The following is a 26,073-nucleotide window of genomic DNA, read 5'->3' on the forward strand; positions in this document are numbered from 1 at the left end:
GCAGGAGATGAGAATTCAAGTCGGCTGTCTGTCGGGCAGGGCAGGCCTTGACCCATACCTCGCCCTCTGGTGGCCACCCTGGTAACTGCAGCCCACTGGGTCTTGCAGAGCTCCAGGCCGGCCGCATGACCCTGGTATTCGGGTGCCGCCGCCCAGATGAGGACCACCTGTATCGGGAAGAGATGTTGGAGATGGCCCAGAATGGGGTGCTGCATGAGGTGCACACAGCCTATTCTCGCCTGCCCGGCCAGCCCAAGGTAAATGCGGCAGCTGCCCATGCAGTGGGTGGAGCATTACAAGCCCAGACTAGTGGGCGCCCCCGCTCCCCACAAGCCCCTCGCTCTCCGAGCCTGCATCTGAGCTCTAAAACAGTCCCACACCCGTCACAGCAATGCATTCACTCTGCCAGGAGAAGAGACGGGCCCTGAGACATTGAGGACTAAACAGGGTCACACGGTGGGTTAGTCCCAGCACCCAGCTGGCTGAAAGCCCTCGCCTGGGATACACACCTGCCTGGGATGACGTGGCCCAGGCTCCACCACGCCCTGCTGATGGTCCCTGCTGCCCTCGGGGGCACTTAGCCCCATGAACGTGGGGAGTCAGGATAGATGCTCGCCTCAGGCCTTGGGAATTTGTTCTGTCTGGGCTCCTCCCAGGCCCAGTGTTTTGTGTCCAGTGCTGGGGTCACTGGGCCTCTTGTGGGGAACAAGAGCAGAGGCTCCTAGACTTCTGTGTAACTGGGGAGCCCAGTACTCTGTGCCCTGCTCTGAATTACCCTGGGGGTTCCACGAGCGGTCTGCACGGAGAGGCTCCTGTTCTGGGGTGTACACAGGCGGGCCTCAGAGCCTGGGCAGGGGAAGTGATTTGACAGATGCCTCTTTGAAGCATGATGAATTCGAAGTCAATGCAGGAGCCTCACTGAATGGTCAGCTTCCTGAGGGCGGGGCGGTGGCCAACATTCATCTCTCGAGCCCCAGCCCGGCCCTGAGCTGGGCAGGATGCCAGTGCCCCTCATCCTGAGCCTGATCCCGCGGCAAGGTTCTGGCTGGGAGGGTCTCCGCCCTGCAGCCCATCGTGCCCCTCGCTGCCTCCTCCTGGCCAGCAGACCTAACTGCAGGCTTCACCGCCGGCAGCAGGGGCCTGGACCCACCATCTCCTCTGGTTTCAGGTCTATGTTCAAGACATCCTGCGGCAGCGGCTGGCCAGCGAGGTGCTCCGCGTGCTCCATGAGGAGCATGGCCACCTTTATGTCTGCGGGGACGTGCGTATGGCCCGGGATGTGGCCCATACCCTGAAGCTCCTGGTGGCTGCCAAGCTGAGCCTGAGTGAGGAGCAGGTGGAGGACTATTTTTTCCAGCTTAAGGTACGGCATCTGGTGTGTGGGCTAGCATGCAGCTCAAGGCCACGGGTGGGGGAGCCAGGACCAGGAAAGTCAGGCCTAGGGGAGTCAGGCTCAGGATAGGCCTGAAACTCAAAGGAACCCTAGAGGTGGCTGGAGGTCCGAGCTAGATGGGCTCTTAGAAGGCCTACCCGTCTCTCCTGGTCCAGTTGCTCAGTTAAACAAAGGCAACACGTTGCTTGGTGACAAGACTCCTCAGAGCCTCTAACACGCTACCGTGCATCGGGACTCCTCAAGACTGGGAGGAAGTATGCAGCATTTTCCAAACGTATTTATCTCAGAGCCCCCATTTCCTGGAGTATCTTGGGGGACAGGTACGAGGAGGGCTCAGAGAGCTGTTCGGGCAGTTCATGGCAGTGCAGGTGCTGATGGGAGTTAGTCTAGTGGGATTCAATTAAACTTCTAAGCGTCCCAGTTGTGAAGGCGGATGGCTCATGAGTGTAGGTGGGATAAGGAAGCTGGGGGAGCCCCAGGGCTCGTCCTTGCCTGGACCTGATGAATGAGAGGTGGCTGGATCGGCAGAGCTGACACCCTGGTTCTGTTTTCCCTTAAAGAGCCAGAAGCGCTATCATGAAGATATCTTTGGCGCTGTGTTTCCCTATGAGGTGAAAAAAGATGGGGCAGCAAGGCAGCCCAGCGATCCCAGAGTTCCAACAGCCCACGGGAGAAGTTAAAGTTGCTGCCACAGGACTTAATGATGGAGCCAACTCTCAATTATCTGAGGTCACAGGGCCTGGGGAGATGGAAGGAAATTATATGCCTGAGCCTCCTGTCTCCTTCCCCACCAAACCCGCTACTTGACCTGCTACTGAGTCGTGGCAGCCTGGACTGAGTGGAACCTCTTGTCGCCCGTGAGCCCACCCTTCCCGGATAATGGAGAGTTGGGCCTTCCCAGGTCCCTTGAAGACTTAATCGTCAGTGCCAGGCCCGGCTGGTGGGTAAAAAGGATGGAACCTTCTTCTGACTGCACCACTCTGAGGGACCACAGGAGGCGCTGTCGTGCTGCCCTGTATTTAGGCGCCCTGTGTACAGTTATTTATAACTCTGTATTTAAAAAAAAACAAACCCCAGTCTTCTCTAAAGGGCCCATTGGGCCTTCCCCGTATGACTCCTTGATGGAGATATTTATATGAAATGCATTTTATTTTAACCACATTGTATGTGTGCAGGGGTGTTTTGTAGGGAAAGCAACTCCGTTCTACAGAGTTGGGGACTGGTGGGTGGTGCAACCTGGACCCAAATCCCCCACAGAGGGATATACTAGCTTGGCCACGCTGCTTCTTGAAATGGCCACCAGGTATGGGGCGGCCTGTGGAATTTTGTGCACACCTATAGTCCTGCAATGGGGGGTGGTGAGGAGGCTAGGCTTGCCTGTGGGGCCTTGGCTGTGTCTTACACCGGTGCACCTCACACGGGGCTCGCCTCACCGGGGGTGCACCTCACACGGGTCTCACCTCACCGGGGGTTCACCTCACACGGGGCTCGCCTCACCGGGGGTTCACCTCACACGGGGCTCGCCTCACCGGGGGTTCACCTCATAGAGGGCTCGCCTCACACGGGGCTCACCTCAGACGGGGTTCACCTCAGACTGGGCGCATCTCACACTGGGCCTGTCTCACACGGGGCTCACCTCACCCTGGGCCCGTCTCACACGGGGCTCACCTCACACGGGGCTCCCCTGATCCGGGGCGCACCTCACACTGCCTGGTATGCCAGCTCCTCAGGGAAGGCCTTGACCAACAATCCCCTCGTAGAAAGTCGCCATGTTTGGCTCTGGGGCTGCCTGTTTCATGAGAGTTGGGCCAATAATAATTTGGCACCTGGGTGACAAAGCAGGTGGGATCGGACTGTGTGTCAAAGACGTGGCAGTGAGTGAAGGACACGTATCTTCCGTGGGGAAGACTTCTTAAGGGGCTGAGCCATGTTTCCTTCTCTTAGAATAAGGAAGGAATGCAGCCAGGGGCTAAGTGGGGGGCTCTGAGAAAATCAGGCTCCCAGCTTGGGTTTGGCCTCTGTTTCATTGGCTCCCTGGCCCACTTCTCCCCTACGCAGATGGGGTGAGGGGGGAGAAGGAGGCATGCCGGCCGCCAGTGCCCCGGCAACGCACCTGAACAACGTGCTCAAGAACACGGGCACCCAGGCCGGTGCCTCTCCCCTCTCAGCTGCACACAAACCCCCTGGGATCTTGCTCCCAGGCGGACTGATTCTGGAGGCCTGCGGCAGGGCCGGGGATTCTGCCTTCCTGACAGGCTCCCAGGTGCTGCTGGTCCCAGGACGATGCTCGGAGCCCCAGCCTGGTTCCAGAGGCACTGGATTCTTGGTGGAGGCAGCAGGTTGGGTTGGCATCATGAGGACACAGAACCGGCCCCCTGCGCTGCCCCAGTGGCTGGTAGAAGCCGACACGCTGAGTCACTCTCCTCACCACACCCTAACCCCAAACACCAGGACCCGCAGTGGAACAACACAGACAGGTGTCAGCTTGAGTCAGCTTCTCCTGACACCACGCCTGCCACCTCCTCCCCCTGGGACGGAGGGTTCTGACGAGCCAGCCCTGCCATTTGGCCTTCCGGCCCAGCCCTTGGCCCGTCTCAGAAGTGTGAGGCTATCTGCCGGGTTCACCTGTTACCAAGCTTCGTGCATCACAGACGCCGGCCCAGGAGGCCCGAGCCCAACCTGCTTTCTCCCACCCATGTGGGGGGTTTGTGGGGACCCCCCCTGGGAGCAGGTGTGGATGTCAGGACCCACCCCATCAAAGTGAGCTCATGCTCTCTGCCCCCCTGCCCTCACCCAGAACCTCCCCAGTTCCAGAGACTCCAAAATGTTCCAAACCCATTTAATAACCACAATGACCCCATACATATGTGCCAACAAGCATTTGTCTTTCTCTGAAAGAGCAAAGAGAAGAGCGCCCTGTTGAGAAAGATGCTGTTAGCTGATGGAGGCCAGGGGAGTGTCAGGCTATCTTTCCTGGAGTGGGGAGGGTGGGACCCAGGTGTGAGGAAAGGCTGAAGGTAGGAGAAAGGGGAAGGGCCCAGGAGGCCGCCTCCAGGGGCTTGAGACGGAGAGGATCGGTGGGGGTGGCAATGTGGCTGAGAGCGTAGGGTGTGGGCCTGGTCTGGGAGCTCCCTTTCTGTCAAGGGGACTGAACACGGGGCTTAGCCCGCAGGGACCACCGGCCTCTCCTCAGCCGGTAGGATTTGGGCAGCCGCAGCCCTGGGCGCCGCCCTGACTGAGGAAGGCAGCCCCCGCTAGGGGCCTCCTCCACGCCAGGCTGGCTGTAGCCCGAAGCAGAGCCAAACACACCTTCTCTCCAGAAAAGCCCCAGCTCCTCACTCAGCAGGCTGGGAAAGCCTGGGGCAGGGGCAGGGACAGGGAGAGGGACAGGGAAGAGGGAGGTGAGGGGCAGAGGCAGTAGGCGACACGGCCGCACCCTCATCGCCAGGGCCGGGGAGCCCAGCTAGGTCTGCACGTGGGTCAGTTGGACGTCGCCCCCCACTTCCAGGTTGTTGATGGCGGGCAGGTTCTTCAGGCGGTGGCAGTATTCCAGCAGGTGCTGACCATCCACGGCTACCTTGAGGCCGTAGCCTTCACACGTGATCCACACCTGAAGAGAGGCCACGTCGTTTGCACGCCCCTCAGGAAGTCCTCCGACCTAAATGCAGCCTCGTGTCTCCCTCCACCCACCTGCCTTCCTCAAGCATGATTTAAGCAAGCCTCACGCCAGCCTCTCCCCGACCAGCAAGCCTCCCCTGCCTTCCCCCCGCCCACCCTGAGCCCTTCTCGTCAGGTGCCCCCCACCCGATCCTCAGTCTCCCACCGAGTCCCGAGCCTCTAGGGGCAGGAACACCGGCCTAGGCCATCCATGTCCCCAGGGGCGGGCACACAGCAGAGTTCCACGCCTGCACCCCCGCAGGGCGGCCTCCTGACTTGTCCTTCCCGCCCCACACACTCTCCGGGAGGCAGGGGGACCGCGTCTGCTAAGACATCATCACTTACTGTGCCCCGGGCCCTGTCCTCAGCCTGTCACAGACATTATTTCATTTCATCCTCACACCTCGATGAGATGGAGATTCTTATTAGCCCCATTTTTCAGATGAGAAAACTGAGGCACAGAGCCGTTAAGTCACTTGCTCAAAGTCACACCAAAGTCATTCACTCTGTGAATCAAAGTCTACTCCTCTCCGCCTTGAAACACACCAGCACACAGCACTGAAACCCGGCCTTCTTTCCGTGGCTCTCAAGGCCCTCCATGAGTCAGTGCTGGGTGAGGAGTATTAAGGCATATGTGAAGACACGGACGTTCGGGCAGAGGTGGGGCCAGGTACCGCCTTTTCTTTTTGAAGCTCCTCAGGTGATTTGCACGGGGAGCCGGGGTTGAGAACGCCTGCTCTGTGGGGTCGGGCCTCCAGCCCTACCACCCACACCTCTCTGTCCTACTCGGAAGCCCAGCCTCCCTGTCCCTAGACAGGGCCTGGCCGTGACTCTCTGCTTTCGCAGCGATAGCTGCCCCCCAGGAACGCCCCCCTCGGGTCTTTGTGAGGCGGGCAGCTTTTGTCCATTAGGTCTTGGCTGACGTTGTGGCCTCCTCTGACTGCTGTCCCCATCTAAGGCAGCGTGGCCCCTGCCCCAGAGCTCACTCGAGCCCATGATTCTGTTTTGCTTCCTGCACAGACCTGTTGTTATTTCCAGGGACCTGTCCACGATTGTTGAATGAATGAGTGAATGAATAAATGAATGACAGCTCGTGCTTGGGGCCCACCTGGCACTTATGGGCGGCGTGACCTCAGGCCGGTGACCTGCACTGGTGAGTTTGTCCCCTCATGTGCAAGCAGCGGGAGGACAAGGAGAGCAGCAATCTGGGGGGCACTTTCTCTTCTGAGACCAGCCCTCGCCCCAGAGGTATCAGCTCCTATATGGTTCGAGGGGCCCCCCGACGCCCTCTACCATCCCCGCCCACCCCGCTCTGTTTGCCCCTTGAGCCCCTCTGAGCTCCAGGCCGAGGCCCCTTACCGAGAAGCTCTGGCCTCGGGCAAAAGGCATTTTTCGGGACAGGCTTCGCTCCTCAGATCCCCAAAAGCTGTTGATCTGCGTGTTGCGGACCACGACGTTCTCATCAAAACGGGGGTTCAGGTGGAAGGCAATGTCACTCCCGGAGCGCAGGTTGATGTGGAACCTGGGGGTGGGCAGCTCACATGGACCTCCTCTGCCCCCTGAGCTCTGAGTCCCTACCCTTCCCAGCTTGCCCAGAGCCAGGGGGTGACCAGAAGGACCTTCTTGAGAGCCACGGCTTACCTCTGGGCAGTGGGCAGGACGGTGCCCGACACAAAGATGGTCTTGGAGGGGTACAGCCCACCCGGGATGGAGGTGAAGAAAGGCATCGGCTGTCGGTGGGGGGAGGGGAGAGGGGCAGGTCAGCTGTGTGGGGGCGAGCTTTGTGCCAATTTCCATGAATTTGTACTGTCAACTGAGTTTGACAGCCACGCCTGTGAGTGATATATTTTCAAGAAACAGGGGTGCCTGGGTGGCTCAGTGGGCTGAGCATCTGCCTTTGGCTCAGGTCAATCTCAGGATCCTGGGGTCGAGCCCCATGGCAGGCTCTCTGCTCAGCGGGGAGCCTGCTTCTCCCTCTCCCTCTGCCTGCCGCTTTGCCTACTTGTGCGCTGGCGCTCTCTCTATCAAATAAATAAATAAAATCTTAAAAGAAAAGAAAAGAAAGAACTCCACGATATCATTATTTGGCTCAGTAAATGCCAAAGGAAAACTTTCCAGCATTTCTCAAAGTAACCGGCTTCCGCTGTCGTGAAAAGAACTTGGGCCGGACACAAAAGGATACTTGGGCTGTGAAGGATGGCCCTCTAATAGGCTCATGGTGAAGGGACAATTTTAAAGGTGACAGCTTCCTTCAACAGCCTTTTGATTCCCTTGGATGTTTCCAGAACTTCAGCTTACTAAAGGACTGCCCTGATGTTGTAAGCTGCCCACCACCTCCCACTCGGCCCGACACAGACAAGGCCTCTGCCCCTCCCAGAGAAACCACTTACATAGGTTGTGGTGGGGTACGCCATAGGTGGGGTGATAGGATTCTGTTGAAAGAGACCAGGAAGTTCAGTTTGGGAGTGCATACCCACGCGGACCCCTCCACATCCTAGAGGGGATGCCCCACTGTGAGGCCTTTGGCTCCACCCCTTCACCTTCCTTCCCAAGTCAGCCTTGGTGGAACTTCTTGCCATGCTCCCTGACCTCATCATGGCCACCTGCCTGCTTGCCTTTCAACCCTTCCACGGGCAGCCTCCCTAACTCCAGTGCTCCCATCTGATTCACAGTGGAAGCCTGTGACCAGCAGTGACATCCCAGGGCTTGTCCTCAGGACACAGGGCCTCATACCCAGACGCTGGGACCACTGCACTCCCCTTTCAGTAACAGAGAGCCCATTTTCTTGCTGGTCCCTAAGGGAGCCTGCTTCTTAAGCCACTGGGTAAATCCACCCTGACCCAGAATCTCTGTTGGCCCAAGAGGAATTTTACTCACATGTCTTTTGAGCGGAGGGCCCAACCCCAAACACCCCCATCCTCCTTGCTACACTGCCTTCTTCCTCGGGGAAGAAAGTTCCTCTGGGACTACTGAGTTCAGTCCTTGGGGAAGGGGGACGTGGTGAGGCTGTGACCCAACCAGAGCTTTCAGACTTACAGGGAACAGCTGTCCAGGGGTGCTCTGCACGGTGTGGATGACAGTTTGAGTCTGCAAGAAAGAAAACTCAGGTTTGAACCGGTTCTCACCAGCGTGAAGACCACCACCTGCCACCAGAGGGCACCACTTAACACACACTTTGTGAGAGGCAGCCATCTTTATGCATGTAACAAGCCCAACCACTCCCCACCCACCAAGCCCCGCAAAACTGGCGGGTTGGAGGTGTTTCTTCCCTCAGGTGGATGAGGTAGGGGCAAAGGTTTCTTCTACTTGGAGAAGAAATAGGGCTGCCCTTGTGGCCTGTGGCCCATCTTTCTTCTCAGGGGATTTTGTCTAGCACAGCCTCACTTTCCAGGAGGAAGGAGTGAGTGTGGGGGCCTCCGTCTCCTGTAGCTGCTCACAGAAGGCCAGGGGGCTTGAGCAGACAGTGGCAGTTCAGGCTGTTTCCTAATCCATGAGGGCCAGCCAATCCCCCAGCCCCACTTCCTCCCACCGCCAGGCAGATGGCCAGGGTTGGCCTCCGCCACACCCCCCCCCCATGGGAGAGGCCCGGTGCCCAGCCCCGCCTCCTCTTTCTAACCCGCAGGAAGAAGCAAAATGAAGAAGATCCCAGGAGAACTCAAGAGACTTACAATGGGAGCCGAGTTGACTGGCCAAATGCCTGTAGACTGAAGGGGATGAGAAGATCCAAACAGAGGTTAATGTTAGTGTTACGTGCAGGGGAGACGCTGACAGAGGCTGTCCTAAGAAAGGCCCCCCCAGGGGCGCCTGGGTGGCTCAGTCGTTAAGCGTCTGCCTTCGGCTCAGGTCATGATCCCAGGGTCCTGGGATCGAGCCCCGCATCGGGCTCCCTGCTCAGCAGGAAGCCTGCTTCTCCCTCTCCCGCTCCCCCTGCTTGTGTTCCCTCTCTCGCTGTGTCTCTGTCAAATAAATAAAATCTTAAAAAAAAAAAAAAAAGCCCTCCCAGACTCATGCTTCCCTCCTTCCTGCTCCCAAGCGTGTGGTGCCCAGATTCTCAGCCCCACCCCCATCCCAGGGACACATCAGGCTTGGGGGCGGGGGCACTGTCAGGGTTGGAGGAGCAGGGACTTCCTCATTGTCTCCACCAGAGGGAGAGGTCATATAGCTCCCCTTAGCTCCCAGAGACAAAACCGTTACTTCGGTGCCATATTTCATTCGTAAGGTGAAGCATTTAGTGAAGGCCTACTGTGTGCCAGGCTCTGGCTTCCGGACATTTACAAGGGATGCATCCTCAGCTCCGGTTTCACTAGCGAGGCAACGAGGCTCAGAAAGGCTAATCAGTTTGCCCAAGCCCCTCTGGGTAGCAAGGGATAAAATCCAAAATGCTACCCAGTTCTGGCTGATTCTATCTACCATACCCTGTCCTCCCCAGGCCAGAGCCAAAGTTGGGCTGCCCTGCAAAGACTCCCTGGAGCTTGCCTGGTCCTGAAGTCAGCATGGCAGGAGGCACAGGCCCTGTCGGGGCCACAAGAGACCACAGAAAGGCTGGGTAGAGAGGCACCCTTTCCTTTAGCCTCCACTGCTCCAGTGGCCAAAGGGAGGGCCAGACCCTGCTTCCCTTCCTGTCCTAGACCCTGTCCCCATGCCACAGATTGTTCTTGCCCTGGCCCGTCTCCCATTCTGCTGGCTGTGCAAGCCACACTCCACATTCCTGGGGCCCCTACTGCTTGCTCAGGTACCGTGCAAAGTGCTGGGGATCCACAAATGAACAAGCCACAATCCCTGTCCATGAGGGGCTTGTGGGTACAGGGCGGGGGGGGGGGGGGAGTGACAAGGACAGACATGTAAGTACAGGAAGATGCTCCCAAAGAGCGACATTTAAGCAGAGCATTGAAGGGCTGGTAAAGGTCGGCTGAAGGGGGTGGGGGAGGCGCAGGGTGCTGTCAGCACCGGGCCTGCAGGTGCAAAAAGCATGGTGGCCCCAGAAAGCCTCAAGTGAGCAGTGGAGGCTGCCTGAGCATCCTGGATAGGGGGTGTGGCCAAGAGGTGGGCTGGGGCAAGACTGGGGGGGTGGGGCAGGGTTCTACACCTCCTGCTGGGGAACCGGGGCTTTATTTAGAAGGACCTGGAACCTTTGGGATGTTTAAGTAGGGAGACGATGCGATCAGATTTGGGTAGAGGAGGGTCACCCTCGTGTGGGTGGGGTAAGCAGGGAACTAGACCAGGGTCGCTGTAGTCAGCGGTCAGATGGCTTGGCCCAAAGAAGGCTGTGGCTCCAGGAGGAAGGGGTGTGGGAGCACTGCAGGGAGACTAAGGAGGGGAAGGAAGACCCAAAGCCGAGTCCCAGGTTCCCAGCTTGGGCCAGGTGGTGTGGCGGAGACAGGGAAGCTTTGGGTGGGCATGATGAGGCCTGCCTGATGGAACCAGCCTCTTGGACCCTCTGTCCTTTCTCCTGAGATGCTCAGCCTCCAAAACCTCCACATTGAACTCACTTTTGGCTTTCGTCCCTTGGGTCTGGGGGGGCAACAGGCAGTCTGGGAGAACTGCACCGTGGAGAAGGCAGGCTGAGTAAGGTTTACTCGGGTGTTCTGTTAAAACAAAAGGCACCAGGGCGTGAAGAGAAGGGTTAATGGAGCCAAGGAAGCGCAGAAAGACCGGGGCCTGGGCCAGAGGGAGGAAGCCAGTCAGGGAGGGGAGGGGAGGGTGTTCAGGATCACGTGGAGGGACAGAGGGGAGGAGTATGCTCCAGTGAGGGACAGCAGGCCAGCGTGTTCTCTCCCCCCCCGTCCCCCCCAATTCCCCTCCATCTCTGTCCCCTTCCCCACCCTCTCCTCTCCCCTGCCCCGCTCTCTCCCTCAGGCCCATAGGGGAGAAATTTGGGTCGGGAGGGAATATGAGAGATTAGGAGAAAAAAGAGAGGAATATCGGTTGTGGGCGTGTTGTGCGCTTTTCTCACCTCCGGGAGCACAAAGCCCGGAAGTGGTAATAGCAGCTCCAACCCAACCTCCTGGGGCCCTGTGGGAATGTGGGCCCAGCAGACCCCTATCCTCCCAGTTTTTAAAAAAGCCAGAAATCCAGATTTCCATGTGATACCACCTGACCTTTTTTTTCTTTGATTGTGGTAAAATACACCTAAGATTTACTTTCTCAACCAATTTTCAGTGGACAGCTCAGCTGCATGGGGAACATGCGCAACTGCGGCTCAGCCAGCACCGCCGTCCATCTCCAGAATGCAAAACTTCTTCTCCTGACCTTTTAGATGCCGGCAACACATTCGAAAATGTCAAAACACAGAGAGGGTCAAATAGAGCCTAGCGTGGGCCCATGCAGGCCGTGTCACGATCTCTGACATGTATTACCTCCTTGAATTCGCACTATAACTCACGGGGCAGCAGTGACTATGCCCCTTTCTCAGATGGGGAAACTGAGGCCAGGGGAGGCAAAGTTGCTTGCCTAAGATCCCACAGCTGATGACAATGCGCGGAGCTGAGCTAGATTCAGTTTGATTCCCAAGTTCTTTCTGGAGCCACATGGCTTCCTAAGCATGGCGGAAGTAGAAAATGACAGAGAGGAGCGGCCTGGGAGTCCAGGAGACTGAGACAAGTGCTCTGGACAAAGGCAGGAGGACAGGACAGGGGAGTTGGAGGGGCATCGCCAGAGTCACCTGGGGAGGAGATTGGCTGCCACCAGAGGGCCCACCCAGTGGGGCCCAGGTGCAGCTAGACGGGGCCCTGCACTCAGCCCGAGACAGGTGCCAGGTGGACAATCTGACCTGGAAGCTGATGTAGGACAGCTGCACAGCCCCGGTGACGGAGAGGGTGTCCACGCGGTGGAAGGGCACGCGGTGTGAGTACTGCATAAAATGGTTGCCGTTCACCGTCACCTGCCAAGACGAATGCACGTTCCAGGAGAGGGCTCTCAGGCCAGGGTGGGGGGCGGGGGACGTGAGCCCCTGCTCCCGGGAATTAAGCCCTGTGTCTGGTTTCCACATCTGTCCCCTGGGGGTAGGGGCACCAGCCTTCAGAGCTGTGCCAGTTGGAAGCATGGCCTATGATCCAAGTGCATCCGATCCCAGTCTCTACTTGCTTTTTGGTTCTTAGGGTTGTTTGTTTATTGCAGTCAGTTGATCTTTCTAATCTTAACTCCCCGGAGGTGTTCTTGAAATATGCATAAACATGTTCATGGGGGCAGAGGCGAGGCGACCCTGGGTTGTACACTGAGGAGCTGGGCACATCCATGCTCGCACAGAAAAGGACAGACATGGAGATACTCACCCCCATCCATCTCCCAAGCCCAGAGACACTATTCTGCTTACTAATGCAACTCGCAACACCATGTAACACTAAGCCGTTAGTAGAACCTGGATAAAGACTGCGATAATATTACCAAAAAACCAATGTTACCAGGGACCTGCGTGGAGGAATGGTTACAGCAGAGGAATGGAATTAACTGGAACTTTAAAGACCTGCAGGGCCAAAAAGCACCATGGTGATGTATCTAGTTCTTACTTCCCAAGTGAAAGAAGAAGCAGATGAGCCCGTAGATGCAGGGGAAGGAGTGTGAGGAGACTGTGCCCATCAGAGCGCCCCTACAAGGGAAAGGTCCTGCTCTCCGTCTAACGGCATCGCACATGTGATTATTTAAAGGCTCATGTGCTTTATGGAGGCGCCTGGGTGGCTCAGTCGGTTAAGCGTCTAACTCTTGATTTCAGCTCAGGTCACGATCTCAGCGTCATGAGATCGAGGCCCGCATCAGGCTCTGTGCTCCCCATGGAGTCAGCTGGAGATTCTCTCTCTCCCTCTGCCCCTCCTTGCACTCTCTCAACACATACATACATACATACAATCTTAAAGAAAAAAAACAAAAACGCTCATGTGATTTATAAAGACTAGTCACCACCACAGCCGATGGGGCTGGGAGGTAGGCAGCGGGAAGGGGGTTGCAGAGAGTTGCTGCTCACCTTGAAATCCCGGCTGTCCACCAGGAAGCAGAGCTCAAATGGATTCCCCATCTGGAAGGGCATATGCATCTTCCTCTCCTCTGGCCCCCAGGACCCGTTCTGCTTCGTGTTGCAGACCACATAGCCACCCTCCTCAAACCGAGGGTTGAAGTGGAAGGCAATGTCGCTGTCACTGTAGCCACTGTGAAAGTTCACGGCAAACCTAGGCAGAGGGCAATCAGATGGTAGGTAATTCTGCAGCCTGGTTGCCGGCCAAGGTGGTGAGGGAGCCTCGCGCCTTGAACTGTTCCCGTCTTTGAACTTGCACGGCAGGTCTGGACCCATCCTTAGCTTGTGGCTATCCCTTCTGTTCACCTAATTTGCACTTCGTGTGTTCTTGTGCAATGATTGCATTTTGCCCTTACAGTGTGGTTTTCTAGAAACACGTAGAAAACGGGTAAAGAAAAATGTTGACGCTAGCAACAAGAAGCACAGGGCTTGAACACGGATTCAGATTTGCATCAGAGGGAAGTCAAGAAATGTGCCTGGAAGTGAGAGCGAGTCCCCATCGGCTCAATTGGGAAAGAAGCAAATAAATTTAAAGAACATCTGGAGTTGATGGAATATGCCTACAGAGCTAGGTACTAACAGAGAAGCATCGAATAAATGGTAGCTCCCCGAGCGCGAGAGCTTTCAGTATGTACGTCTGTCTCTCACTGGTGGTTGGCGTGTGTCCCACATGTGACATGTGGAGTGGTGGCCCTGAAGTCAGAAGGCCTGGACCTGGACCCCAGCTCTACACTGCTTGTCATTTGTGATGATCCTGAACCACACACCATAGCCTGGGAGCTGAGTGACTTCTTTCCTTTGGGGATGCTTCATGAGGGGGTGCTCAGGAAGCCCCCATCTGAGTAAATGTCCGTTCCTGTCTCTGTCCTCGGAGGAAGCCCCTCACCATTGAAACCACCTTTGGGTACAGCTATGGTTCTAAGGTGAGGAATTAAAACAAAAAAACCTTCCAAAAGGCCTGGCTCACAAAAGGGGCACAATAAATGTTTGTTCTGCCTTTTCCCAGACCGAGCTCCCTCGGGTCCTAAAACCAAGTTCCAGTCTGAGGTTCTCCTCCGAGGCACCTCTGTCTACCCCAGCCTTCCCTGAACTCAGCGTGAGCCTGGTTCGCCACCTGCTTCTCGGGCTCGCTCGGCTCTCTCCAGCTGACCACAGTGCTCTCCTGTCATCCGCAGCCCCCACAGGGCCAGGCCCTGCACCAAGCCCAGAGGCAGCCCTTGAGAGACATTCTGTTCAATTCCTGCAGAGCCCGCTTGATTTCCTGCTGGAGGAGCGTGAGTTCTGGATGTCGTCCTCAACACCAGGCTGTTCCGAGAACCCTCAGCCAGCAAGAACCCTCAGGCAGCAAACTGTCGCGGCCCTGAGCCCAGCCAGCCCTCCCTTTGGGAAAGGAGGCTCCCAGGGACTCTGGAAGCAGCAAATCTAAGTCTATATTCCTCCTAAAACAGAGAATATTTTTCTGAAATGTCTCTGGGTGCATTTTCCCCTCTGTGGTCCTCCAGCTTCATTCCTAGAGTCCTTAGAAAAATCCTGCCCCGGGGAAGGATGAGTGCAAAAGCTTTGCAGGAAGGGGTACAGGATGGGAGTAGAAAGCCATCCTGGTGCCGGAGGAGGGGCAGGCAGAGGGAGAGGGAGAAAGGAGGGAAGTTCAGAGGGGAGATCCCAGAGTCCCCTGCAGGCAGGGTTTAGGGGGATCCTGGTGCCTCACTTCCCTCGGCGTCTCCCGGGGGCACTTGGGGCTCTCGGGGAAGTGCCACGGTCAGCGTGGCCACCTGGCAGGGAAAGCCGTGATGGAGAAGTGCTGAACTGAGGTAGGACTGGGCCTGGGAGCGGTGTGAAAGGATCCAGGAGGTCCCAGGCCCCTGCGAGGTGATGGGAGAGAGGACCACCGGGGAGAGGACCACGTGTCCAGAGGGGCTTTCGTGGGCACCGCGGACTTCAGCAGGCAGCCCCCGTGGACGCAGACACCCTGCAAACTGGGCGACACCCCGCTCCCCCGCACCACCTGCACAGCTGCAGAAGTCAGCCAGGGCTGCGTGAGCTTCTGAAGGGCCTCCAGCCTCTGAGGAGACTGCAAGCTCTTCCCTGTTCCCAAAAATACCCCCCTGGGAAGGAGGCGTTGGGGGGGGGCAGGAAAAGCGTGTTTGTATTTTGAATGGACTTAGTATTTCCCAGAAAAGACCTCAAAACTGAAAGAGACCAAAATGCATTTGACGACAAGTTTGAAATAGGTCTAGATCAACGAAATGAGGGCTCTGCAGTTATGAGAAATGAAGGAAGTAAGAATTTTGCAGCTCTGGGCTACAGTGTAGAAAGCTCAATCCCAGAGCGTAATCATCTGCCTCTGGGCTGGCCCCCTCCCCTCCTTAGACGGTGAGCTCCTGCTCTCCCTAAGTCTGTGGGGCGTCTATGTTCGTGGTGCCCAGACGCGTCCGGCAGATGCCAGTGGGGTCGTGCAGACCACCTGGGATCCCCTAGGCCAGGCACGGATGGCTCGGAGGGCGTTGGGTGAGCTGACGGGTGCCATGATTGGCTAAGGGCCGAGTCTGGAGAGAAGAAACAGTTCCCGGTACCTGGTTCCAGTGCAGTAGAGAACGGTCCCATTGACAGTGATCTTAAGTCCGTCCTGGAGACCCCCCTGGATTTTCCCGGAGAAGGGGATGCTCTGCGGGGAGAAAATGCTGGTCAGTCAGTGGGCCTGCCCCCTTTTGCATGTTCCCCTCAGGACTTGCTAGCAGCGGCCTGGGTGTGGGCCCCGTTCGGGGGTGCCTCAGCCTCACGGATCTTCCGGGCCTGTGAGGAAGCAGACCTGAGTCCAGGTGGTTCCACAGACTTGGGGGGCTCTGAGAGGATGGGGTGGGGCCGCCCTTGAGTGTCTGAGAGGAAGGGACAGCTTCTAAGAGGAGATAGTAGCATGTACCTGACCACTCGGAACCCAAGGAAGCCCAGCCTTGCTCAGGGGAGTGACGGGCACCGGGACCTCATTCAGCCTGACTGCGACAGGGCCATCTGGGAGAGGCGACTTCTGCTGCTCCTCAGGTCAGGCCATTAAAGACCTCGGTGACCTTGAGCAAAGCACAACGTCTCTGCTTCTCTGAGTTCCCTCTGTTGTTTCGGTCCATGTCCGTGGTTTTGGAGAAGTAGAGTCAGCCTGACACAGCTTATGGCCCAGCGGGGCATACTTCTCTGAAAACATACTCCCCTCATTTATCTGTCGAGGCCTGAAAATCTCTTAAGAGCCTTTCATCCTGTCGCAAGACATAATGCTTCAAAGGCGAAGGGGAACACTCCTGGCAAGCATGCCGCCCTCCCTTCTGAAGCCTATCCACCGCTGAGGTGTAAAGATCTACCATCAGAGTGTGGTTAGGGGCGTTGTAAGCGCACAGCAAGAAGGCTGGGTTGGTGGCGGAAAGTGTACGGATCGTGGGGACCGGGCAGTACAGGTTCATCCCAAGCAACAGTTTCCCCAGAAAGGTTTTGAGATTTCAGTATGTCTTAAATGGTGGGTGTCCCCAAATTCTGAAAAACAAGATTATTTTAAATCGAGTATAATCTGGACAGTCTGGGTGGCTCAGTCGGTTAAGCGTCTGCCTTCGGCTCAGGTCGTGATCTCAGGGTCCCGGGATCGAGCCCCACGTCGGGCTCCCCGCTCAGCGGGGAGTCTGCTTCTCCCTCTGCCCCTCCCCCCTGCCCGTGCTCCCTCTCTCAAATAAATAAAATCTTTAAAAAAATAATAAATTGAGTATAATCCTACAGACAAGCTTATTCACTGCCGCATCGTAGCAGCAAAGGATTGAAAAGAGTAAAAGTTCACCAAGAGGAAAATGGTGAAATAAATCATGGTATTTCCATACAATGGATTCCCTGTATCCTCCATAAAAGAAGAAGAAGAGGGAGAAGGGGATTCTTTGAGAACTGATATGTACTGACACCGTTTGTATAACAAAACGGGTGGGGGAGGCCACATACCTGCACTTACCTATTATGGATGAAATATGTGTGGATGAGTTCAAAGACACTGACAGCCCTGCTTGACTCCAAGGAGGCATGGTGGGCTGAAGAATTAGCACCCCATCTCCACCGCCCCAGGCGCCCACATTCGAATGCCCGGAATTTGTGGATACTGTATGTCACCTTACAAGGCAAAAGGGACTTTATAGGCGTGATTAAGTTCAGGATCTTGAGATGGGAGGTTATGCTGGATTATCTGGGTGGGCCTCAGAGTCCTCAAAGAGGGAGGCAGGAGAGCAGAGGCAGGAAGCTGCTGGGTTTAAAGACGGAGGGCGGGACTTCCGGCCGAGGGAGGTGCGTGGCCTCTGGATGCTGGAAAAGGCAATAAAAGATTCTTCCCCGAAGCCTTATTGATACTTTTAGACTTCTGACCTCCAGGACTGTAAGAAAACAAATTTGTGTTGTTTTAAGCCTGGTGGGCCAAGGCTGCTGTGGAATTTGGACTTTGTGTGTGTGTGTGTGTGTGTGTGTGTGTGTGTGTGAGAGAGAGAGAGAGAGAGAGAGAGAGAGAGAGAGAACTTTTGGATTTATGGTCCCACAGACAAGGGTTTGCCTCCCAGCTCCTTGTGCTAACAGCTCTCCTACTGGGCAAGTCCCTTGACCTGTCTGCACCCCAGGTCCGTTCTCGGAACAGTAGGGCAACAGCACTGGCCTGACAGTGTTCTTGAGAGGGTTTGATGAGATGCCACCCAGAAAGCCCTGGGTTTGTGGTCTTTGACAATGGCAACTGTTTGCATCAGGATGAATTAATTCCTCTGCTGGGTCAGAACTTGCTCTCAGTTCCTTCCTGTGCCTGGAGGCTGAGGACTTTTTCCTCCTCTTCCTGTCCGGAGGCGCCAGGCTCTACAGGCGGGAGGGTGGGCAGCCCCCTTCTGGAAGCCCAGTGTCACGAAGGGGGCCCAGCTGGCTGGAGGGGGCTCACCAGCGGGAGGCTGCGGCAGACTTTTAGCCAAAGGGTGCTGCTGCCGCAGAGGTTCTGAGGCCCTTCTGGTGGCTAACCTGCCCTGTCACCTCATTACCCAGCATTAGTGCCACTTTTACAGAGGAAACTGAGGCACAAAAGATTTGGTAGTTTGCCCAAAGCCACTTAGCTGGTCAGTGATAGCGTGGGGTCTGAACCCCAGCGCCCATGCTTTTAATTGTCATACAGGCTGCTTCTCACGACGAAGCACAGAAATCCTCGCTCCTGGCTCACCAAGCGCTTCCCCAGACGGGGGAAGACATCGAGTCTTGTTCTGACTGTGCTTCCAGATTCCGCCCTGGACCTCCGAAAAGGCTGACCCGGTGGCGTGGGCAAGGAATGGAGGCCAGACTCCCAAGGCAGCCCGGCTGCATGACCTTCCCACCACACTTTGGAGGAAGCCAGGTTTCCACAGCTGGATATCAGTGGGCCGCCTGGGAGAGGGCACCCATGTGGGTGGGCAGGTGTTCCCGGCGCCTGGGGGGCTGCACCCATCATCCTCTCTCTTGTCTGGACTCCAAGGCCCTGTTTTAATTCACTGTTGCCCATAGGAGAATTTTCCTTCTGATTTGAACATTATGAATGCAAGGATTGGAAAGTACAACCTAGCCAGAATAATGAAATGTCAGGGCCCGGAAGGATCTCTGGGATTGCCCATCTGATAGAGAACGAGCCTAAGGTGACACGTTTTGACCCTGAGAGCCCCATGGAGGGCCAACCAACAGAGTCTGGTTCAACTTCCTCCAGCAACCCTCCCCCTGACCTTGCTGGCAGTGAGGAGGAAACAGGCCCAGCCAGGGCCCCTGCTGAGTGTGGAGTTAGCACCTTCCCTGCTTCAGCAGCTGCTGCCCACCCTATGCCCCCGCCCTCCCCCCGCCCCCGCCGCCCCCACTCACTGAAGGGCTCTGTCAGCCCTTTGGCCCAGGCTCCTTGGGAAGCTCTTTGCCAAGGCCCAGGACACAAGCCTTCCGGGCCCGGGGTTGCTGCTTGCCTACCTTCTGTTATCAGAGGTGCTCTCTCTGTAAGCACCTCCCTCTCCTGGCGGTAAGGTAAGTTACCTCCCTTATCTGCCACTTACCCTCTGGGCACATCGGACAAGTGACCTCAGCTTCTCCGAGTCTCGGTTTTCCATGTATGATGTGGGAATAGTAAGGCTCATGGGGTTTAGACAAGGCCATCTGCAGACAGAACTTACACGTCTGTGGCCAAGGGTACAAAAGGCAGCCCTTTGAGCCCCATGCTGCAGGGACAACCCACTTCCTTCTCACTCCTGAGATGACCCCTCTGCAGACACCCTTGGCCTGCCTCTGTCTTGTCTACTCACGCCTCAGGGAGCAGACACCTCCTCAGGAGGACTTCCCTGCCGCCTCCGGACTATGAATAATACGAAACACTTCCAAAGGACCCCCCCAGCGTGCCAGGCACTGTTCAAACACTCCAGATATGCTGCCTCGCGCATCCTTACCTAACCCTGGGAGGTGAGCTCGAGGATGAGCCCCATTTTACAGATGTGGAAATTGAGGCCCAGAGAGGTAAAAGTAACTTGCCTGAGGCCGCCCAGCTAGTAAATGGCTGGAGCCAGGGAGGCCATCTCCAAAGAAAGTGCCCTTAAGTGCCATGCTGGGCTGTGAAGGGTCGCCCAGGCATGCTATGCTGGCCTCCCCCAGAAACCCTGCCTACTTCCCTGTTCATACAAACAAGCCATCACTCTTCTATTTATTACTTATGCCCGTCTCCCCTCTCCCCTGCCGCCCTCCCCCTCCCCCCCCCCACTTCCCACACCTGGGACAGGCTCCCAGGGGAGCTCAGTGAACACTAGTCAAAGGCACAGATGCTGGGGACGATCAGCTCGCCAGCCCTGAGAAGCAGGAGAGAGAGTTGTGTCAGGATTCCCCCCGCTTGGCTTTCTGCCCTTCCTCCTGTGTCCTCTTTGGGACAGCGGCGCTCTTCCCTTGCTGCCACCCAAGGGTCATCTCCCGGAGACCCAGAGCTGCGTCCTCCTGGCTGAGGCCGCCAGCGCAGCCCGGGGCCAGCACCACCCCTGCCCACCGCCCCGGAACTCACTGGGCTCAGGTAGGGAGGCTGGGAGCTGCTGAAGGCCATCTCTCCACCACCTCTGCGGCCACCGCTGCTCCTCACCCCAGCCAGGCAGTGGTTTGCACTGGGAGGAGCTAACCAGGAAAGAGAAACTAAAGCATATTGGTAATTACTCGATGGGGATGGGGATGGGGATGGGGAGGAGCCGGGAGCAAGAGGAAGTAGGTCTAGAGAAAGAGCACGTAGGGCGTTGAGGGAGGGCTGGGGGTATGACCCAGGGAGAAGGAAGTAGACACTCCCCGGCCCAGTGAACTTTTCCCCTCCTGCCTCCTTCTGGGCTCCACTCCTGAGACGGAATTGTGTTTGGTTCATATACATTCAAAGAGCCTGACTCCATTGACTCAGCAAGTTTCTAGATGACACTCTCCATAAGTGTGTGGCCGTGTCCCCTGAGTGTGCCTGCTCTCAGGGCCCAGAAGACAGTGGGGCCGTCTGATGGGCATCGCCCGGGTGCAGGGCCGTGGCGGAAGGCCGGCTTGTACCCGTTTACACACGGAGAAACTGAGGCTCTGCGTCTAAAGGACATGCCCAGGGTCACCCAGGTCACCAGTGGCAACCTAAGCTGTAGGACACTTAGGTTCTCAGAAAAAGCATTTTTCCCTTTCAAAATGCTATGTGTCATATGACGACCCAATCGTGTGGAAGGAAGTGTTTTCCAACCAGAAGACACGGGAACGGGAATTGTTCCCCTAGAGGATAGCGGTGCCCCGGGAACTTGGGGTCCCCTCTCCACGGATGTCTCTCTTTCTTCTCGTCTCGCCTCTTCCTTTTTGCCCCGGGCGTTAGAATGAGGAGAGAAGTCTCAGACATGATAAAAACATGTCACGAGACATGGGTTGGGGGGACATATGAAAAAAACTGCGTCTAAGTGGCTTCAGCACCTAGTGACAGGACGGGCTGTGTCAGGGGAGCGGCGACAAGCAACTTACCTGAAGCCAAGCGGGTCCCCGCAATGTGCTGGGGAGAGAGCCCACGGCCAAGCTGGAGGAGAAGTGAAGGGTCGTGCAGGCACCGAGTGGGGAGAAGCTGCGGGGCCATTCACGGCTCTGCACCCGCCTTCCACCCCGCGCCTTGCCGAGATGCACCAGAATTTGCAAAGACTGACGTCTTCGAGAGGCCCCCATAGACTGAGACCACTGTGTCCCCTCTGCCCACCCTCCACCCCCACTATATTCCTGGACCAACCAGAATTCGACCGAATTTAAGGGGCAGGCAGCAGATGGGGCAGAAAGGAGACAAAAGAAAGGAAGGGAAGGTGTTTGGAGTCCTCACAGGGACACTGCGACAATTTCGTGTGGGATCAGTATGGAACAGCTGGAACTCGTCTTTGGGCAACTTCTTGGTGGACGATCATAAAGTCAAATATTTGCCTCTCCTCTGTCCTGGTTCGTCTCCTCCTAGATATTTACCGGAAAGAAGTGGAAAACACACGACAACTTTATTATTCATCCTCGCCCCACGTTGGAAACAACACAAATACGCACCAGTGGGGAAAAAAGAAAAAAAAAAAAACCACGTTGTGGACCCGCCCTCAGCCACGAAAGGGAGCCACGGATCCAGGAAAGAACCTCAGTGAAGCTCGTGGCCGAGTGAATGAAACCAGGCGTGCTGGGACCGTTCCATTTAAATCAAGTTCAGTGACAGGTCAGAAAAGCGATGACCCGGGGACAGCACTGACTGGGAGGGACGCGGCGAAGGCTCCTCGGCCCTGGAAGCATTCTGGAACTTGCTATGGATGGTTTACAGATATAAAAACTCAGCCCCCAACCTAGGATCTGTGCCTTTTACTCCACAGAAACACTTTATCTCAATAAAGTCCTGTTAATAAAACCGAAAATGCCCCCAAGCCCCAGGAGATGCAGGGACAGCTAGAGGTCCAGCAGACAAGCACTTTGGTATCACCATTCACCTTGGAGGTGAGTCACAGCCCTGGAACAAGGGTCCTAGGGTCCCCTGTTCCCACCCTGCGGGGGGGGGGGGGATGGCGACAACCAAACCCAAAGGCCAATGCGTTTTCAGACAAATTAGGACAGAAGGGAGGCATTTCGAGACAGCTTGGCATCACCCTGTGGTCACCACCCTCCATTCCCAGGGCCTAGCTCTGGTCTTAAGGGGTGAGAGGCCGTCCTCCAGAAAGTTCCGTCCAAGCTTTTTTATTCCAAGTCCCAAATGCTTGTCTGGAGCTCTGTGATCTCTGCAGCGTAGATCGAAGGATCTATTCAAACTGTGAGTCTGCCACCTCACACCCATGAGGATGGCCACTACCGGACAGCAGAAAATGACAAGTGTTGAGGAGGATGAGGAGGAAGGAACCTGGCACACTGCTGGTGGGCTTGAAAATGGTGAGGCCGCTAAGGAAACTAACATGTGTGGTGAGGCAGCCTTTATAGACGGCTTTCTCGAATAAATGCATCACCAGCTTCCAGCCCCCAGGCGGCCCCCCATCGATGAAGTGCCCCTTTTATTTTTTTTTAAGATCTTAAAAAATTTATTCATTTGACAGAGAGAGAGAGAAAGAGAGAGAGCACAAGCAGGGGGAGTGAGAGAGGGAGAAGCAGACTCCCCACTGAGCAGGGAGCCCGACGTGGGACTCGATCCCAGGGCCCTGGGATCATGACCTGAGCCAAAGGCAGACGCTTAACTGATTGAGCACCCATTTCACGTGCCCCTGAAATGCCCCTTTTAGAAAGCTTTGGAGAGCCTAGATAACTGGCCCATGAGTGAGCCTGCTTTTCCCTTCCTGCACCCTAATTCCCTCCTAGCCACCCCCGAGGACCCCAATAAAGGCAGAACTCCAGGTCCGTGCTCTCTCTCTCTCTCGCTCTCTGTCTCTCCCTACAGCATCCCTGGGTGGCCCCCATGTGCCGTGCACCTTCCTGGACTTGTGATTGAGAAACCTCATGTTTTCAAACTTCCCCGATGGTTGTTGCTGAGGGGTGTTTCACAATCATAATAGGAACCACCAGAGCTGGCTCCACCACAGGGCTGGTCCAGCCACAACATTGGCTCCGATGGGGGAAGTATCGGAGGGGGTGTGTGTGGGGGTTCACCCCAAGTGGTATGAGGTCAGTGAGTGCCCCCGGCATATCTAGCCCACAGCATCACTGTATTGGCTGAGACCAATGGAACACCGCAGTTTGGTGATTCCTTAAAAAAGGAATCCTGGGGCTCCTGGGTGGCTCAGTTGTTAAGCGTCTGCCTTCGGCTCGGGTCATGATCCCAGGGTTCTGGGATCGAGCCCCGCGTCAGGCTCCCTGCTCAGTGGGGAGTCTGCTTCACCCTCTACCCCTCGCCCCCTGCCCCCATGCTCTCTCTCTCTCTCCCCCCCAAATAAATAAAATCTTTTTAAAAAATTAATTTAAAAAAATAAATAAAAGCAAACCTCATGTCATCACCATAAATGAAAACCACCACCACTTCCATAAATAAAAACTCCTGGTGGGCAAAATGGATGAAGGTGGTCATGCAAATTTTGGGGGGACACAAACATTCAAACCATTGCAGTTAACAAATACCCCAAACATCATAAAATCCAGAAAAATAATATTTTTTATTAATTTCCTGGCACTATAATACTTTCCTACTTTTTTGGCTGCACACTCTTTGCTTCTTTGTGTTATGAGGATTTGACATATTTTCCATAAAGGAAGTAGAAAGGTCATCCTGCCTTTCCAATGGCCTGCTTCTTGAACTCCACTGCATGTGCGCTCTGGGGACCGGGCAACGTGGGACAGGTTCCTTTGGGATGTATTTCTGGCCCCAAATCTTTGCAATGGGCAGGAGGAGGGTTCCAGAAGCCATTCCTAAACTGGGACGGGTGGGAATAACTGAATTATTTACAGAAGTGGCTGTGAACCACACAAATATATCCCACTAAACCTAGAAGAAACATATGCCCAACTCGACAACTCTTTTTTTTTAAGATTTTATTCATTTATTTGAGAGGGAGAATGAGAGAGAGAGAGAGAGCACATGAGAGGGGGAAGGGTCAGAGGGAGAAGCAGATTCCCTGCTGAGCAGGGAGTCTGATGCGGGACTCAATCCTGAGACTCCAGGATCATGACCTGAGCCGAAAGCAGTCGCTTAACCAACTGAGCCACCCAGGCGCCCTTCTCGACAACTCTCTTAGTCCGAGCCCCAAAATGCAAATGGGCCTTTCCAATACTACCTGACTCAAGAGGCCATATGATAGAGGGGAAGTTAGAAGGGAAGGAGACAGTAGTGTTAATCAGTTCATTCAAGGGGCGCCTGGGTGGCTCAGTCGGTTGGGTGTCTGCGTTTGGCTCAGGTCATGATCTCTGCGGTCCTGGGATCGAGCCCCCCGTTGGGCTCCCTGCTCAGTGGGAAGCCTGCTTCTCCTTTCCCTCTCTCTGCCCTCCCCTCCTCCTCCCCCACCTTGCTCATACTCTCTTGCTCTCTCAAATAAATAAATAAACTCTTTACAAAAAACCAGTTCATTCAATACATCTTAGCTCTCGCAAATGTTACGAACACCTGTGGCCAGGCAAACCCATTGCCTATGCAGTGAAGAGCCCTGAAGTTCAAGCTTCTCGGTGACCCCACCTCTGGGTTCTGTTCCTAAACCTGCCGGGAAGACAGACGATAGTTGGGCTGGCAGCCAGGGGTGCTTGCCCCCAGAAGATGAAACCTGGTTTGGCTATAGCTCCTGGCCCTAGCCCGGGCCCTGCCCCTTCCCAGTTCCTGCTACCTCCTTCCTTCCCTAAGCTGTTTTAGGACCTAACTCCCTCTTCATGTACCAGGAACACTCCCCAGGAAAGGAGGCAGTGTTTATGGACACCAGAGTGCTGTCTGCCTGGTAGGGGGCCAAGGACTTCACATCTGTCACCTCTGGTCCAGCTCCTGGCAGGCCTGGCCGTGCTGAATCATTGATGAATCTATGCATCAGACAAGTGCCCCACCCCACACATGCAATGAGCAGCCAAACCAGGATAAAAACCAGGTCAGCTGTGCTCCCCCAGCTTCCCCCAGCAGCCCCTTCCAACATTCTGGTGTCAGTGGAAGAGATGGCCTGAGCAACCAGGCTCCAGCTGCTGACCTGCTGAGCCGATGCCCCCGCGCCTGCTTCATCTAGTCTGTGTGCGGTCACAGGGCCACCCTCACCAATCCCCTCTCATTCCAGGCAGCTTTGGGGAGCAACAGAGAGGGCCTGGCTTTTCCTTCCCAGAATTAGTCCACACAGGAGACCTTGTTCCTTCTGAGAGCTTACATCCTAGGGGCTAGAGCATGAAGGATCTCTAAAGATACTCTTCTGATGGTATATGCCAATAATGTCCCCCAAAGAGTCATGCTTCCCTGGGTCCACACTGCTCACAATGTGACTTTCTCTTCCTCCCATCAAGAGATGGAGTCAAGGGGCGCTGGTGGCTCAGTCGGTTAAGCGTCTGCCTTCAGCTCAGGTTATAATCCCAGGGTCCTGGGATCAAGCCCCGCACCAGGCTCCCTGCTCCTCGGGGAGCCTGCTTCTCCCTCCCCCTCTGCCCCTCCCCCTTGCTCATGCTCTCTCTCAAAATAAATAAATAAAATCTTTAAAAAAAAAAAAAAAGGCGATGGAGTCTCCTTTCCCGAATCGGGTTTGGCTCATGACTTGACGTGGCCAACAGAATTCAGAAGTGACATTGTGCAATTTCTGGGGTTGGGCCTTAAGGTACCACACAGTGAAACGGTTAAAATGATAATTACATATATTTTATGACATTTAAGAGGTGGGAGTTGGGGGGAGAAGGCTACGAAGCTCCCCCTGGAAAATGTTCACCTAAAGTTCTCTGAGTCTACAACGGGCCCAGTCTGTGTTAAAGGGCAGATCGGTGCTCGTGGGTGGCAATTAGCTAGAGACTGCTTCTAGATGCTACGAGCCTTTCTTCTTGAGATCCCCAGACGGATTGAAAGATACTTGGAAAGAGAATCACTTTCTCACTCTGGGACTCTACA

At 55.7% G+C, this 26,073-nt stretch overlaps 2 protein-coding genes across 5 annotated transcripts in view; one reads left to right on the top strand and one right to left on the bottom strand.

The window, feature by feature from the left end:
• Positions 1-2,087, top strand: part of NOS2 (nitric oxide synthase 2) — a 37,604-nt gene extending 35,517 nt beyond the window's left edge. For all 3 annotated transcript variants that reach the window (XM_025851543.2, XM_025851542.2, XM_073879373.1), the window contains 3 exons: positions 109-257; positions 1,169-1,363; positions 1,954-2,087. In XM_025851543.2, the coding sequence (XP_025707328.1) occupies positions 109-257; positions 1,169-1,363; positions 1,954-2,073 (464 nt within the window). In that variant the 3' untranslated portion in view covers positions 2,074-2,087. The remainder of the gene's footprint in view (positions 1-108; positions 258-1,168; positions 1,364-1,953) is intronic.
• A 2,131-nt stretch (positions 2,088-4,218) lies between these two features.
• Positions 4,219-20,250, bottom strand: LGALS9 (galectin 9). 2 transcript variants are annotated; one of them, XM_025851544.2, is made up of 11 exons: positions 20,092-20,250; positions 15,629-15,720; positions 13,008-13,209; positions 11,820-11,930; positions 10,540-10,635; positions 8,719-8,754; positions 8,087-8,137; positions 7,441-7,482; positions 6,692-6,780; positions 6,410-6,572; positions 4,219-5,003 (listed from the first exon to the last, which is right to left on the bottom strand). In XM_025851544.2, exons 1-11 carry the CDS (start codon positions 20,128-20,130, stop codon positions 4,857-4,859), a joined length of 1,068 nt encoding a protein of 355 aa, XP_025707329.1. In that variant the 5' UTR covers positions 20,131-20,250; the 3' UTR covers positions 4,219-4,856. The 2 variants fall into 2 exon arrangements, with proteins under 2 accessions (XP_025707329.1, XP_025707330.1); XM_025851545.2 differs by lacking the exon at positions 10,540-10,635.
• Between the last annotated feature and the right edge of the window lie 5,823 nt (positions 20,251-26,073).

This window comes from Callorhinus ursinus, unplaced genomic scaffold, assembly GCF_003265705.2.
Source record: "Callorhinus ursinus isolate GAN/ISIS: 27379988/994484 unplaced genomic scaffold, GSC_fseal_2.0 scaffold34, whole genome shotgun sequence".
Lineage (NCBI taxonomy): Eukaryota > Metazoa > Chordata > Mammalia > Carnivora > Otariidae > Callorhinus > Callorhinus ursinus.

Excerpts from the sequence above, each read along its gene's own strand:
- LGALS9 (XM_025851544.2), bottom strand. The coding sequence starts at position 20,130 with ATGGCCTTCAGCAGCTCCCAGCCTCCCTACCTGAGCCCA. Across the intron at positions 10,636-11,819 it reads TGTCCTACATCAGCTTCCAG|AACACCCGAGTAAACCTTAC; the intron begins GTCAGATTGTCC and ends TTGTTTTAACAG. Across the intron at positions 5,004-6,409 it reads CCCGAGGCCAGAGCTTCTCG|GTGTGGATCACGTGTGAAGG; the intron begins GTAAGGGGCCTC and ends GCCTCTCTTCAG.